Here is a 13,198-nt window from a genome sequence, read left to right on the forward strand (position 1 = left end):
TAAAAAAATAACACTTGAAAAAAATCGTCACTTGGTTTCTTGGCAGTGGACAACACTTTAGATCAAATTACATCACAAAAAATTCTTGAGGCACTACCTACATACTTCACATGCTAGGTAAGTGCTCTACCACTGAGTTATAATCTTAGCCCCATGTAAGCTTTTGATAGATCTAAACTCTCTCATGTTTAACCCATAACTTTTGAAGGGTTCTAGTTACTGAAATCAAATACTATAATTAATTAGACTTAAGGCAAAAGAAAGCTATCAACCTCAAGGCTACAACAGAAAAAGGACAGACTGGGTTCATCCACCATTGCATTTACTCTGTACACCTACCTCAGTGCCCAGGACACAGTGAGATCTCAACAACAACAAAAAAAAACCTGAATGAATGGATATTTGTTAAATGGGCAATTAACTATTCTAATGCTCTGAAGTTTTCCTATACTCTGTTATTACCATTGGAATTTGACCTAAATCATTACTTGATATAAATCTAGTGTTTTTATTTGGGAACTCTTTATTTTCCCTTTAATAGAGATAACAGAAATAGTTGTCCCACTCTCCTAAAAATGTTCAAACAGACTAGAAAGGAAGAGTCAAATGAGTACAATTCTTGAAAATAGCAGAGTGATTGTGCCTGGGGGCTACCAATAGCCCAACAACTGTAAAACCATTGCAGGTCACAGGAACACAAGTACAAGGGAAGACTGTGTCAGTCTAGCATACATCTGTATTTGATTAAAAAAGAACAAAGCCTCTAAAGAGAGATGTTTTCAAAATAGTCACAGACCTTTGGGAGTCTTCAAAGGCTGGAAGATAAACCAAAGGTCAGTCAAAACACCCTAGAGTCATATATAAAAAGGCAAAATGCTGTGAGATATTGGGGGTGGGGCGGAGCATGAAGAAAAACTAACTAAAAGTGCTCTTAAACTTACACTGGACTCAAATTTGCCAACTCCTGCTAATTCACAACTTCTCAGTTTTCTTAGTCAGAAATACCCAGACACTATAAAATAATGCTGGATATGGTAGTGTACATCTGTAATTCCAGTGACTCAGGAGGCTCAAGCAGCATTGCAAGTTTAAGGCCAAACCAGGCAACTTAGCAAGGCCATGTCTCAAAATAAAAAACAAAAAGGACTACAGATGTAGTTCAATGGTAAAGTAACTCTGGCTTCAATCCCCAGCACCAAAACAACAAACTATAAAATAACTATATAAAATCAAATATGAATTCTAGATCTTTTGAAATAAAACTCCTAATTATATACTGGGAAGCAAACTCCTTCCTATGCTTCAGTTAGACTAAAAATAAATAAATAGATAGATAAATAAATAAATCTCTTTAATATTTAATTTTCTTCAGTTGCAAACTTCAAGTAATTTTGAAGTCTATGTAAATCTTTCTAAGAATCATACAATATTATCTTTTTAACTACACCATTTTAATAGGCAACCACTCCAGTTTGTGGTCTGTTATTTACTTTAATATGTATTTAATAATGTCTATAATAATTTTTAAAAGCACATTAAAGAAAGCTTTTTATTTTTTTCTGGATCTTTTTTTTTTAAAAGATTGAGTGAGAGAGGGAGAGAGAGAGGAGAGAGAGAATTTTAATGTTTATTTTTCAGTTATTGGCGGACACAACATCTTTGTTTGTATGTGGTGCTGAGGATCGAACTCGGGCCTCATGCACGCCAGGCGAGCACACCACCGCTTGAGCCACATCCCCAGCCCCTAAAGAAAGCTTTTTAAATTCAGAAGAATGTAGTCCCATCACCCCAAAATAACAGTATTAATATTTTAGCATCAGCTTATTTTAGATCTCATATAAATGATTGGTCTCATAGTTTTTAATTTCTCAAAAGGGTTAATGAAAAAAAATTACAGATACAATCTAAAATGCCCACTTTATAGAGGAGAAAACTGAGAATCAACTGAACCCTGAAGAGAAACAGTCTCCCAAATCGCTGGTATACTATACTCTTTCAAATACCATTTGGCTTTTTGTTTCATTCCATTTAAAATTCTCTTGCCATCCATCCACCCAGTCAATCTCTCTTCCCAATCAAAAGCCATGAGTACTACAGAAAAAGAGAGAAAAAGAAATAGTTCTGTGTCTCAAGCTTACTGGGAAGATACGTACATATAAATATCTTTTGTTAAACCTAAATGGCATCATTGTTTTATCTGGTGTGTATGCAAAATGCAGTGGGGAAATGTAAGTGGTATGAGACTAGTATTCCTTAATGAGAAGTGGCACTTGCGCTAACCCTGAAGAATGAATTAGAGTTAGCCAGGTGGGTAAGAAGCTGAGGACAGAAGCGAAGACTGGGGAAGTGACTGCATCTAACCTAAAAGGGAGAGCACAGAACAGGAAGGTGGCAGATAAGGCCAGTATGGAGACCTAAAAGAGAGGTCAGATTTTATCTATAGGAGATAAAGAACCAAATATTTGTGATCAAAGTCATCCTTTGTTAAAGCTTGTGTTTTAAGGAGATCATTCTGGGGTCACTGTTGCACAGAGAAAGACTAAAAAAAATGGACATGAACAAAACCAGAGGAGTAAGGGTAGGGGAAGGAAAACTACTTAGGGTTAGAAATGGAAGGTGTTTCAGAAAGTAAAGGAAGTCTAGAATAATTAAGACAAATGACGGTGCTGCCATTTACAGCAGATATTACAAAATATCTTCATATTTTCTAGGAGCTGAAATACATTTTAAATCGCTACCAAAATGCTTCACTATAGATTTTCTTTTTTTTTTTTTTTAAAGAAAGAGTGAGAGAGGAGAGAGAGAGAGAGAGAGAGAGAGAGAGAGAGAGAGAGAGAATTTTTAATATTTATTTTTTAGTTCTTGGCGGACACAACATCTTTGTTGGTATGTGGTGCTGAGGATCGAACCCGGGCCGCACGCATGCCAGGCGAGCGCGCTACCGCTTGAGCCACATCCCCAGCCCTTCACTATAGATTTTCAAGCAAAGATTTCAAAATTTTCAACCCAAATTGACAATATAATTGAGTGAGAAATGGAAAAGAAGGAAAGCAAAAGAAATGTTGACCTATTCATGAAAAGCTGGGATCTAAAAGCACACTAAGCAGAAACCACTCTTGATAATAGAATGCCTAACCAATGAGTTAGACTAATATCAGAAACCATTTTGGAAACCTGCTGATAAAGAATGCCAAGTATCATGTTGTTTATTAAATTATTCTTTTATAAGATACTTTTACGTCAATCAAATTTCACAATTCAAATAAATGGATAGATACTACAGGAAAGGCCACTGAGTTGGAACAATGACGCTTACTTCAGATTATTGAGTACCTAAAGAACTACTTATCTCTAAGAGGACAATCAAGTCTTCAACTCAGCCCTAGGAAAAGGTTCCAAAGACCTCTACATCATGGCTGACACATTCTCATTTCTGGAAAAAACATTACAATAAAATTTTGCCTTAATTATGTTAGCTCTTTCCTTCAGAACAAATAAAAACAATTCAAGTCCATAGCTATATATTCCATTGACTGGCTTAAGGTAAGCATCTCTACAAGTAGATTCTACTTCCTTCACACCCAATACACACACAAGGAGAAATAAAAAATGTAAGCCATCAATGGTGGAAGCCAGATTTCTCATTGTTGGACAAAGAAGTAAACCTGAAAGCAATACAAAACCAAAATGGCTATAAAAATACTTTGCCAAGAACTCACCATGGAAATGAACACTGTTACCTACTATCAATATGAGCTTAACAAAAAGTTTATCGATCCATTTGACTGAAAATTGTGACAATATTAAACAGTAAAAATTCCTTTGATATCATGAGAATGAGAAATACAAGATTAAAAGAGAAACTAAAACTCCCTATAGGAAGAGAGGACAAAAAAGAAAAAACACATTTACTCTTCTGAAAATGAAGCTCAACTTTCTTAGAACCTCTGCAAATCTAGCTAATATACTCAGACTGAAATATCCCCATATTTGAATTCTGTAAGTATCTGAAGCTTGTTTCTTTATGCATCCAAAGTTCTCCATTTTTTAAAACACTAGAACCTTACTAAGCTATATTACACATTCCTGACCCTTCTTAAACAGAGCACATTGGAATGTTTTCTTGGCTGTGGCATCATTAAAAACAGTTATCCTCTAAGGGGTATGATGCACAAAAAGCTGTTTCAAATCTACATAAACCAGCTAGACTGCTTTTAAAGTTTTCCAGACTCTATTCTATCACTGAGCTACTACAGTCACTTCCTATTACTGCCAAATGTGCCTGCCTCTAAGAGCTTATCACCTCATGTTTGGACTACTACAAAACCCTTCTAATTTGATAGGAAACCTAATATTAAAAATTATTCAAACTGTCTTATTTAAAAGTATTTAAAAAATTAAAATAAAATTTAGCAGGGCTCAGTAGAGAAGACTGTAATCCCAGCAACTCCAAAGGCTGAGGCAGGAGGATCTTAAGTTCAAGGCTGCCCCAATTTAGGAAAGACCATACATCAAAACAAAAAAATAAAAAGGGCTGGGAATGTAGCTAAGTGGCAGAGCACCCTAGATTCAATCCCCATTACCACAAAATACATACATATACAAATGAAGTTTAAGCAAAAATGAGTGAAATGCATTACATTTATGAATTTATCTGAAAAGTGGTTATTTATTTATATATTCTTATTTCTCTCTGGTATTCCAAATATGAAAAGTTTCCTGGAAAACTGAACTTTAGATTTGAAGGATTCTAGTAGATCTTTTTAATATTTTCTTATTGAAAATGAAAAAAAATTATTTTCACATTCAGATTCAAATGAACATCCTACACTATCTAGGCAGTAGTAGTCATATACATATGTAAGTACATGCACATATTTTCCTACTAGAAACCTTTTTCGCAAATTATTAAACCATTGTATTTACTTTTTCAGTACTGAAAAAGGTTTCAAAATTTAGGCTACTAATATTATGCTATATAAAGCTGTCATGATCTACAATGATTTCACTAGAATTAAGCACTTACAACATACAAAAGATACTTCCTTTATGCCAAATTACTTTCATTCTAAAAGCAAATAACCAGGTAATTACAAGGTGAGAATTCAACCCTTAGATGAACTCTCACAGTCCTAATTCCCAAAGTAGATAATATTTTTAAAATTAGGCTTTTTTTTTTTTTTTTGGTACCAGGAATTGAAGCCAGAGGCACTTAATCATGGAGCCACATCCCCAGCCCTTTTTATTTTAAGACAGTGTCTTACTAAATTGCTTAGGGTTGTGCTAGGTTGTTGAGGATGGCTTTGAACGTGCTATCCTACTGCCTCAGCCTACCAAGCTGCTAGGATTTCAGGTGTTGAGTCACTGTACCTAGCTGTTGATTCACCCTTCAGATTTCCTATTTTTACTTCATCTACTTTCAATTGAGTTGAGGAATTATTTTATTTTTTACTCAAAACCTTTAAATGGAGCCAGGCAAATGCTTGTAATCCCAGCAATTTGGGAGGCTGAGAAAGGAGGATTGCAAGTTCAAGGCCATTTGAGCAACTCAGTGGGATTCTGTCTCAAAATAAAAAGGGCTGGGGATATAGCTCAGTGGTAAATTGTTCCTGGATTAAATCTCCAGTACCAAAACAAACAAAAAACTCTTTAATTGTTTTTTAAATTACAAACGACAAGTTATATATTTAAACTTCAAATCACTAACGGTTAACTAAAATGTGCTCATTTGATATTTTCTCCACAATTATACTAGGATTGTTATTAACTTTATTAGATGAATTTTAATATAAGCCTCACTTATAACTTACACTTACTACCAAAGGGGTGGAGGGTAGAAATGGGGTAAGTTAAAGACCTATAAATAAATGTGATTTAAATTTTTGGGATATATATATATATAAATGTGTGTGTGTGTGTGTATGTGTGTGTATATGATACATTCCATCATTGTTAAAGTTTTTTAAGAGTTTCAGGATACCTGCTTCAGATTTCCATTAATCCCCTGGGCAAGATCACAGGGACCAACATCAGGGCTCTGGAGAGCAGAATTGGGGGATAGCACTTAGTATGGTCAAAGGGGTTCCTATTAGCCACAAGTATCAGTGGTGAGTTCTGACAGTAGGGCTGTTAAAGATCAGGAGAAGTTATTTAGAGCAGCTGTGAGGTCTCATTCTTGATAATAATAGAACAGATTCCTATCTGTCATAGAATGGTTCTAAAATAATACTATTCAAAATCAAAATCAGAGAGCTTCTCAAAATCCAGTTGAGACCCAGAGAAACTAAAAACTATATCTATCTCAATATTCAACAATTCTAGTAAGAACCAAACACAGCTTTTCTGTGAAGCTTTACTTAACTGGAAGTTATTAAAAAGGTGGTTTTTTATGCAGTTCCATGTGTTTTGCTAGATATCTAGGTCTCTCTAAATGCAATCTCCTTGCTTCTGCTGAAACAAAAATTAACTGCTTTTACTTTTCCAAATTATGATTTTTAAGCCAAATCCTAATTATAGCGCGGCCCTGAATTACTAAACTGATTTCCCTAACTCATCACATGACCTTGGGAGGTCACCTCTTGTAAAATGAGAGCTGTGGACTAATATCCACTAGAATGTAAACTCTATGTTCTGTTGGACACTCTATTCCCTGCCCCTGGGCCATGGTAGGTATTAAATGTTTACTGAATGTGAAAATCACTGCTGTCCCCACACTACAAACATAAAATAAACCAAATCTTTTTTCTGTATGTGTGTCTGTGTGTGGTGCCGGGGATCAAATCCAGGGCCTTGCACATGCTAATAAGCATACACTATACCACTGAGGTGTGTTTTTTTCTATTTAACCAATTAGATGTCATTCTATGTATTCTCAAACATTTTTAAGAACACACTGAAACTAAAATGTCATACATACAAAAGAAAAATATATATATAAATTTAAATAAAATACTCATTTTTTAGAAATAAAATTAAGCAGACAATCTTTAACTACTTTTTTACCCCTCTCTTTTCTTTTTTCCCTTTAACTCATGCATATTGTTCTAGCTTGCTGGTAGGAAAAGCACTGGCTTGAGAGAGAGGCCTGAGTTCTAACTCCACCTCTTCTATTAGCTGACTCTAGAGATATGCCACTTCCCCTTTGGGGCCTGAAAGGCTGTATCAGTAACTAACAAAGGAGATGAACTAATTATTAATTTCTTATTTTCTGCTCTAAAAAAAAAAAAAACTCTATGATTCTCCTTTCATTCATTCTAGTCCTGATACCTTGATTAGATGCTCACCACATCATTTCTAGACTTGCAAAGTAACAGCAAAACTTGCCTCTTTTCCCTGTATTTTTCCTTGTTATCTTTACTGCTACCAAATGAATTTAGTCCTAAACCATGAGTTGATAACAGTGGAAAGCACACTGGCTTTTGATATGACAGACCTGGGTTCAAATTCAAGTTCTGCTACTAACCAAAATAGTAATATTCCACTGAGGATTAATAAAATATATAAAGCACCTAATACAGAGCTGACATGCTATAGACATCCATAAACAATCCTATTCCATTTCCAAGAATCAAAAGCCTCAATTTCCTACTCTCTACAGCAAGAATACACAAGCAGCAAGGTGGCAGGCATGAAGATTTTTTAAACCACAGAAGCAAACTCTGGATTAAACATTCTCACCAGGATCCGATGTGTTAGGTAAGTATCACCCTGCAGGTCTGCCAGTATACTTAGGGGTAAGACAGCCCCTATCAGCAGCTCTCTTCCACTCTCAAAAGTAAATGGTGCAGCCTTCCCTAGACCAAATCTACAGGTCAAGGGGAAACTAAGAACTGATACTGCTTCAGAAAGAGTGTCTCTGGATTTTACCTGACTGTAAACTCCTCAGTTATTCACCTGAGAGGATGACAAGAGCCATCCCTGATTCTGTGTAAATCTTAAATGCAGACAGTAAACTAATGTTAATGTACCACAAGCATTATAATTTGATTTTAAATCACAGGAAATTGTGACCAACAACTAAAACAAAAATTCTCCCATAATGAGGAAGCATTGAGTTTGTAGAATTGTACAAAAACCTTTAGAAAAAAGCAATGCCTTTCTTCTTGATTTCAAAGCTGGGTCAAAACTGTAAGAAACAAGGGAAAGAGTGATGGGGACTGGCAATGAGAAACTCAAGATTTCTTAACGTGACGTAAGTAGTTACTTAACAGAAATTTTTAAAAATTCCCAAACTAGGAATAAGTCTTTATTTCCATATACTAGTCAATGACACAGCTGAGTTACTGGGTAACAGAGGGCCATGGAGCAAATATGTCAATGTCTGAAAACAAAACAAAATAAAAAACAAAACCTTGTGCAGAAACAGGGTCTTTTTTTTAACTGACATCTTTTCCCAGGTGCCACCTTCAGCCTGAACAACTACTGCAAAAGGACATAACATTGCTCAGAAAAAATTCTCTTAGAAGACTTAGCTTCATTAAGAATTATCCAAATTCATTTTTCTGTCTAAAAACACAAGCCCTCTAACTTAAGATCTGTGTTCTTATGTGGTCAGGCCAAAGAGAGCTCCTGGACCCTGAAATGCACTATCCAATGAATCTAACCAAATTTCCTGCCGTGAGCTGTCATTTTTCTGCAAAGTAATTAATCGTAAGTACTGCTGCTTCTGGTTGTTTTCCCTCATTTTAGTACAAGTCTGTCATCTCCCATGTTCTTTGGTCACATCCGAAATTTAAAAGGCCTACTTTTCTCCACTCTAGATTTCTGAGCAAGGCCACAGCCAGCCCCTTCTTAACAGACTCCTTCTCACTCCAGTATCTCTCCATATCACTCTCCCCTTACCCAGTCTAGTTTCCCTTCTTTTCTGACGTTTCCTATGGCCAGCACTTCCCCTCCAGGCTGGGTCCCAGCTTCATTCTCCAATTTCAGCCCTCATTACTGCCTGGTCCCTCCCCAGCTCCGGTTCCTGGCCAAGCCTCTTACCAATCCCCACTACACGCCTTGATACCTACCCGACCTTAGTAAAACCCTATTCCCTCACATCTTATTACAGTTGAACCTCCTTCCGACCTTTTATGAATTCCTGTCGTTCCTGGCCTCTGCCCAGTCCCTGTTCATTTTAGACCCTGGTCAACGTCCTCTTCTCCAAACCCTTGGCTAAAAACCCCAAAACCATTCCTAATCCCAACAGCCTTCCTCTGACCCTAGCAAAGGCAGGCCACTACTCTGGCTGGACCATCCCACCTTTTCTGAGTCCGAACCTGGAGTTTCTCGAAATCCTTCACTCCAACCTGGCGCCACAAAATCTGGGACCCAACCTGGTCTTCCAGTACCCATTTCTGACCCCACACGCAAGTCCTTCCGATCTACGGCTCCAGGCGAATGTCAGGCTCCCGTACCGATGGCTAGGTCTGCACCCTCGTTCCCAGCCGACCCCTGCCCACAGCGTGGGCGTGCGGAACCAGAAGCCCAGGAGACCCCTCCTCACCGCGACAGGCTGTCCGGCTCCACATCCAGAACTCCCCTTCGGACTCCTCCCCCAAAAGTCCCTCTCCCACCTGACCCCAATTTACCTCGGTCCCGGACTGAAGCCGGGACTCTATTCTCAGTGTGCCCCCCACCCCCGCCACACACACTCCCATTACAGTCCCCGTCGAATACTCCCTCCCCACACAAGGCCGGCGGGGTGTGTCCCCTGCCCACGGGACTCCAGCCCGGCGGCCTCTCCCGCGAGGATCAGGGGACGCCCACCTCACCTCCGCGTCCACGACCTCGTGGTAGGCGGGCGGGGGGTCGAAGCCGCCCCCACCTCCGGTGCTCCCGCCGCGGGAGGGGCCGCCACCGCTGTCCCCGCCGCCGTCGCCCCGCGGGACCCCGCCGGGCCCGGGGCTGGGGCCGCCGCCGCTGTCCATGGGCTCATAGCCGCCGTAGTCGAGGCCTGGCCGCTCGTTGGTGAGCAGCGCCACAGCCTCGTTGATGTCGTTCTTGGCCAGGCGGAGGGCCTTGCGGATGGTGGCGGGGTCCGAGAATCCCATGCACAGCAGCGTGGTCATGTGCTGCTCCTCCTCTGATTCCATGGCTCGGGCCTCCGGGCTGCGCCGGCCGGCGAGCCGCTAAGCTGCGGGTCCCGGGCCTGGCGGCCGCGCGGCGTTTCTTCCGCGCCGCCCCCGCGCCCAAGTGGGCCCCTGTGCTCCTACCTCGCGTGCTCCGCAGCCGCCGGGCCAGGTTGGGTGCGGGCGTGGGCGCCGCGAGCCGAGTCGGGGCGGTAGGCGCTCACGCGCGGCGGCGACCCGGCCCAGCCCTGCGCGCCGCCATGTTGGCCTGCTCCTCCTCCCGGCGCGCGGCCGCGCCTCCGCTCCCGGAAGCGGCACGAGCCGCGGCCGCGGGGCTCTTCCCAGGCGCTGGGTGGCGGAGGCCGTGTGGTGGTGTTGTTGTTTTTAATAAAGGAGCGGAGGGAGGAGTCGCGGCGCGGAGCGTGTGAAGGGTGAAAGGGCTGCCGGGCGGTCGGACCAGAGGAGAGGGAGGGTCCGCCGTCTTCGCCTCCGCCCGCCCCTTTCTCCGGCAACAGGTTCCCCCGGGACGGGAGGGGCCGAAGCGGAGCGCGGCTTGCCGCGCGGAGCGTCGCCACGGTCCCCCGAGCCGGCCGAGCCTCCGCCCTGGCACTCGTTGCCGCCACCGGGCCCCTCCCGGAGCGGCGCGGCCCGAGACGCCCCCATCTCGGAGGCCCCGCCGCCGCCGCGCTGATCCACCTCCACCCCTTCCCGGAGCGCGCCGCAGTCCTGAAGGAAATTCACCCGCGGCGCAGCCGGAATCCGGTTCGCCGCCGCCCACAGACCTGCCTGCCCAGACCGCGCACGCCGCCCCCACGTGCCCTCCACCCCGGCGTCCCCGGCCCTCCCCGAAGACCCCAAACACCGGTTGAAATGAACCCCCAGTTTTGACGACTTTGGTTACCAAACTCTTATGCTGAAATCCCCCGGAGACGATCCGATTCGGCCCGAAATCAACACCCCAGTGCAATGTATGACAAACTTCAAGGCGCAGACTGCGTTACCCTCCAGCCGCAGACGCACTGGAACCCTGGACGTGTGTTCCCATCCTGGTGCTGACCACCTACCCAAGTTTCTACCACAGTCTTGGGGTCACGATTACCTCTTTGGGGAGCACCCCAACCCGGTTTCTGTTTTTCAGCGTCCCCTCCCCCTCTAAAGGTTTGCTTCCTTTGCTTTCTCTTTCCACCTTGCCCATTGACGTTCTGGGGCCATTTTGTTGACCCCCTTTGCCTCCCCATCTAGGTCCTGACTCTGGCGGGGTTTCCCCCTTCAATTTGTTCCAATTCAGGTTACTCCTAGGGTACTTTCCCCACCCTCTCCCAAGGCCTTGATGCCATTTCGTTTTCACTGCATTCTTGGTAATTTAGTTGCATCTGCTAATGCTGCCATCCTGGTGTATTCCTCAACCAGAAGTTGACCAGCTAATCTTTCTCATCCCATCAAACCACTTCTGTTTCCAACCCAGCACTTACTAGGATCTCCACATACCCGAAACCTTAAGTTAGTGGCAGCACACCCAGAGAATTTCGTTGTATTTGCGCTAGCACCTTTCCCCCTAGACTAGGAACCCTTTCCGCCTAGACACTTGCCACCTACATTTATAAGAACCAGCAATTGGACTTACTAGGTACATTATCACAATACTTTGCATTTAATGGGGTAACTGTACTGTATTCGTTGTTCTTATTAACAGGATTATAGACTACAGACTAGGCTTATACCTGAGCAAATAAAGTCTCTTAATTTATGAATGAAAATTACAAAAATAAAACCACCTTTTTCCATTTCTGAACAAATGTACAGAAAACTACCTGCTAACAAAGAACACCTATGATTGGATTGGGTAACAGTAGATATTGAAATAAAATTTTATTAAGTGTTATCTTGTAGTTACCAATAAAGTTTTAAATATATATGACGGCAAAGAAAAAAAGCATCTAATGCTACCTAAACAGCCTGTCATAGAGTGCATGTCAATGTATTTAATTTACTCAACAAGTATGTTCCATTTACCAGGTGCCAGGTACTGTTCTTGGCACACATGATACAGGAGTGAACAAAAAAGACAAAATGTGATGATGGCAAAGTGAGGATATTCAGTTTTGCCCGTTTTTGAAGTGTTAATTCAGTGACTAAAATATGGAATGAATTATAAGGGAAGAGAAAGTAACAGGGAGAAAGAAGAAATTGTTTGCCACTAAAACTTGAGATAGAACCTAGGAGGTAATGAGACAGAGCCGGCCAATTCAGATGGCACATAAAAAGACTCATCAACAGTGGCAGGTTTATAGAACATGACACAGGAAGCTGTGCTCAGCTGAGAAGAGGAGGCAGAGAAGGAAGCAGAGAAAAATAGTCTGTGATAAAAACTGGAAAGGAGCCACAAAAGGCTACAGAAAAACAAGGAAGGCCATTTTTAAATCAGCTCCTGGAGTGACTGAAAAGCCAGAGTGTCATTTGAGGATGCAAATAGTAAAATCACACTTCTTTACATGTAAGAAAGCAAGTGAGCACTTTAAGTCCTGTTGGTTTGGGATGGCATGGGTGGGTTCTGTGATATGAATATTCATACTTTTCATTTACATTTTTATTTTTATTGCAATAAAATCCAGAAAATGTTAAAAGGACTTTAAACAGGAATTTTAAATTACATTTAGCTCACATATATCCTTCTCTAGAAAACTTCGAAAGAAAAAGAAATAGCCAGGTCTAGAAGTGAGGCATGATGGACTATCTTGATGAAAGACATGAAGATTTCTAATATTAATTAATAATTTTTAAATTATTTATTGAGTGTCTATTTTGAGCCAGGCTGAGGACTTGGGAGAGCCAGACATACAGCTTTTCTCCTTTTGGAACTTACTGTCTATAGAAGATGGACAGATAAGCAATAATAATAAATTGATATAGATTCTTTGATAGGGTAATTTCAGAATGTAAAGGGCTAAATTTCTTATTCTCTGTGGGGGTAAATTAACAAGTCCAGATTTCCCAGATGAAATGACATTTAAACTGTAATGTGACAGAAAGTAAGAAAGTCAGGAAAAGGAATATGAGATGAAGGGAGAAAACTCCAAAGGATAGGAATAACATGTACAAAGGCCCTGTGTGAGAGTAGAACAACTTAGAGGGATTAAAGGCAGGTG

General features: G+C 41.4%; 1 protein-coding gene across 6 annotated transcripts in view; it reads right to left on the reverse strand.

The window, feature by feature from the left end:
* Positions 1-10,326, reverse strand: part of Usp24 (ubiquitin specific peptidase 24) — a 135,394-nt gene extending 125,068 nt beyond the window's left edge. For 3 of the 6 annotated variants that reach the window (XM_078026335.1, XM_078026336.1, XM_078026334.1), the window contains exon 1: positions 9,756-10,322. In XM_078026335.1, coding sequence (XP_077882461.1) covers positions 9,756-10,076 — 321 coding nt within the window. In that variant the 5' untranslated portion in view covers positions 10,077-10,322. Of the gene's footprint in view, positions 1-9,755 lie in introns of all 6 variants that reach the window. The other 3 variants (XM_078026337.1, XM_021726860.3, XR_013427803.1) reach the window with 2 other exon arrangements.
* Positions 10,327-13,198: the final 2,872 nt, after the last annotated feature.

The sequence above is a fragment of the Ictidomys tridecemlineatus genome, chromosome 11, assembly GCF_052094955.1.
Source record: "Ictidomys tridecemlineatus isolate mIctTri1 chromosome 11, mIctTri1.hap1, whole genome shotgun sequence".
Classification (NCBI taxonomy): Eukaryota; Metazoa; Chordata; class Mammalia; order Rodentia; family Sciuridae; genus Ictidomys; species Ictidomys tridecemlineatus.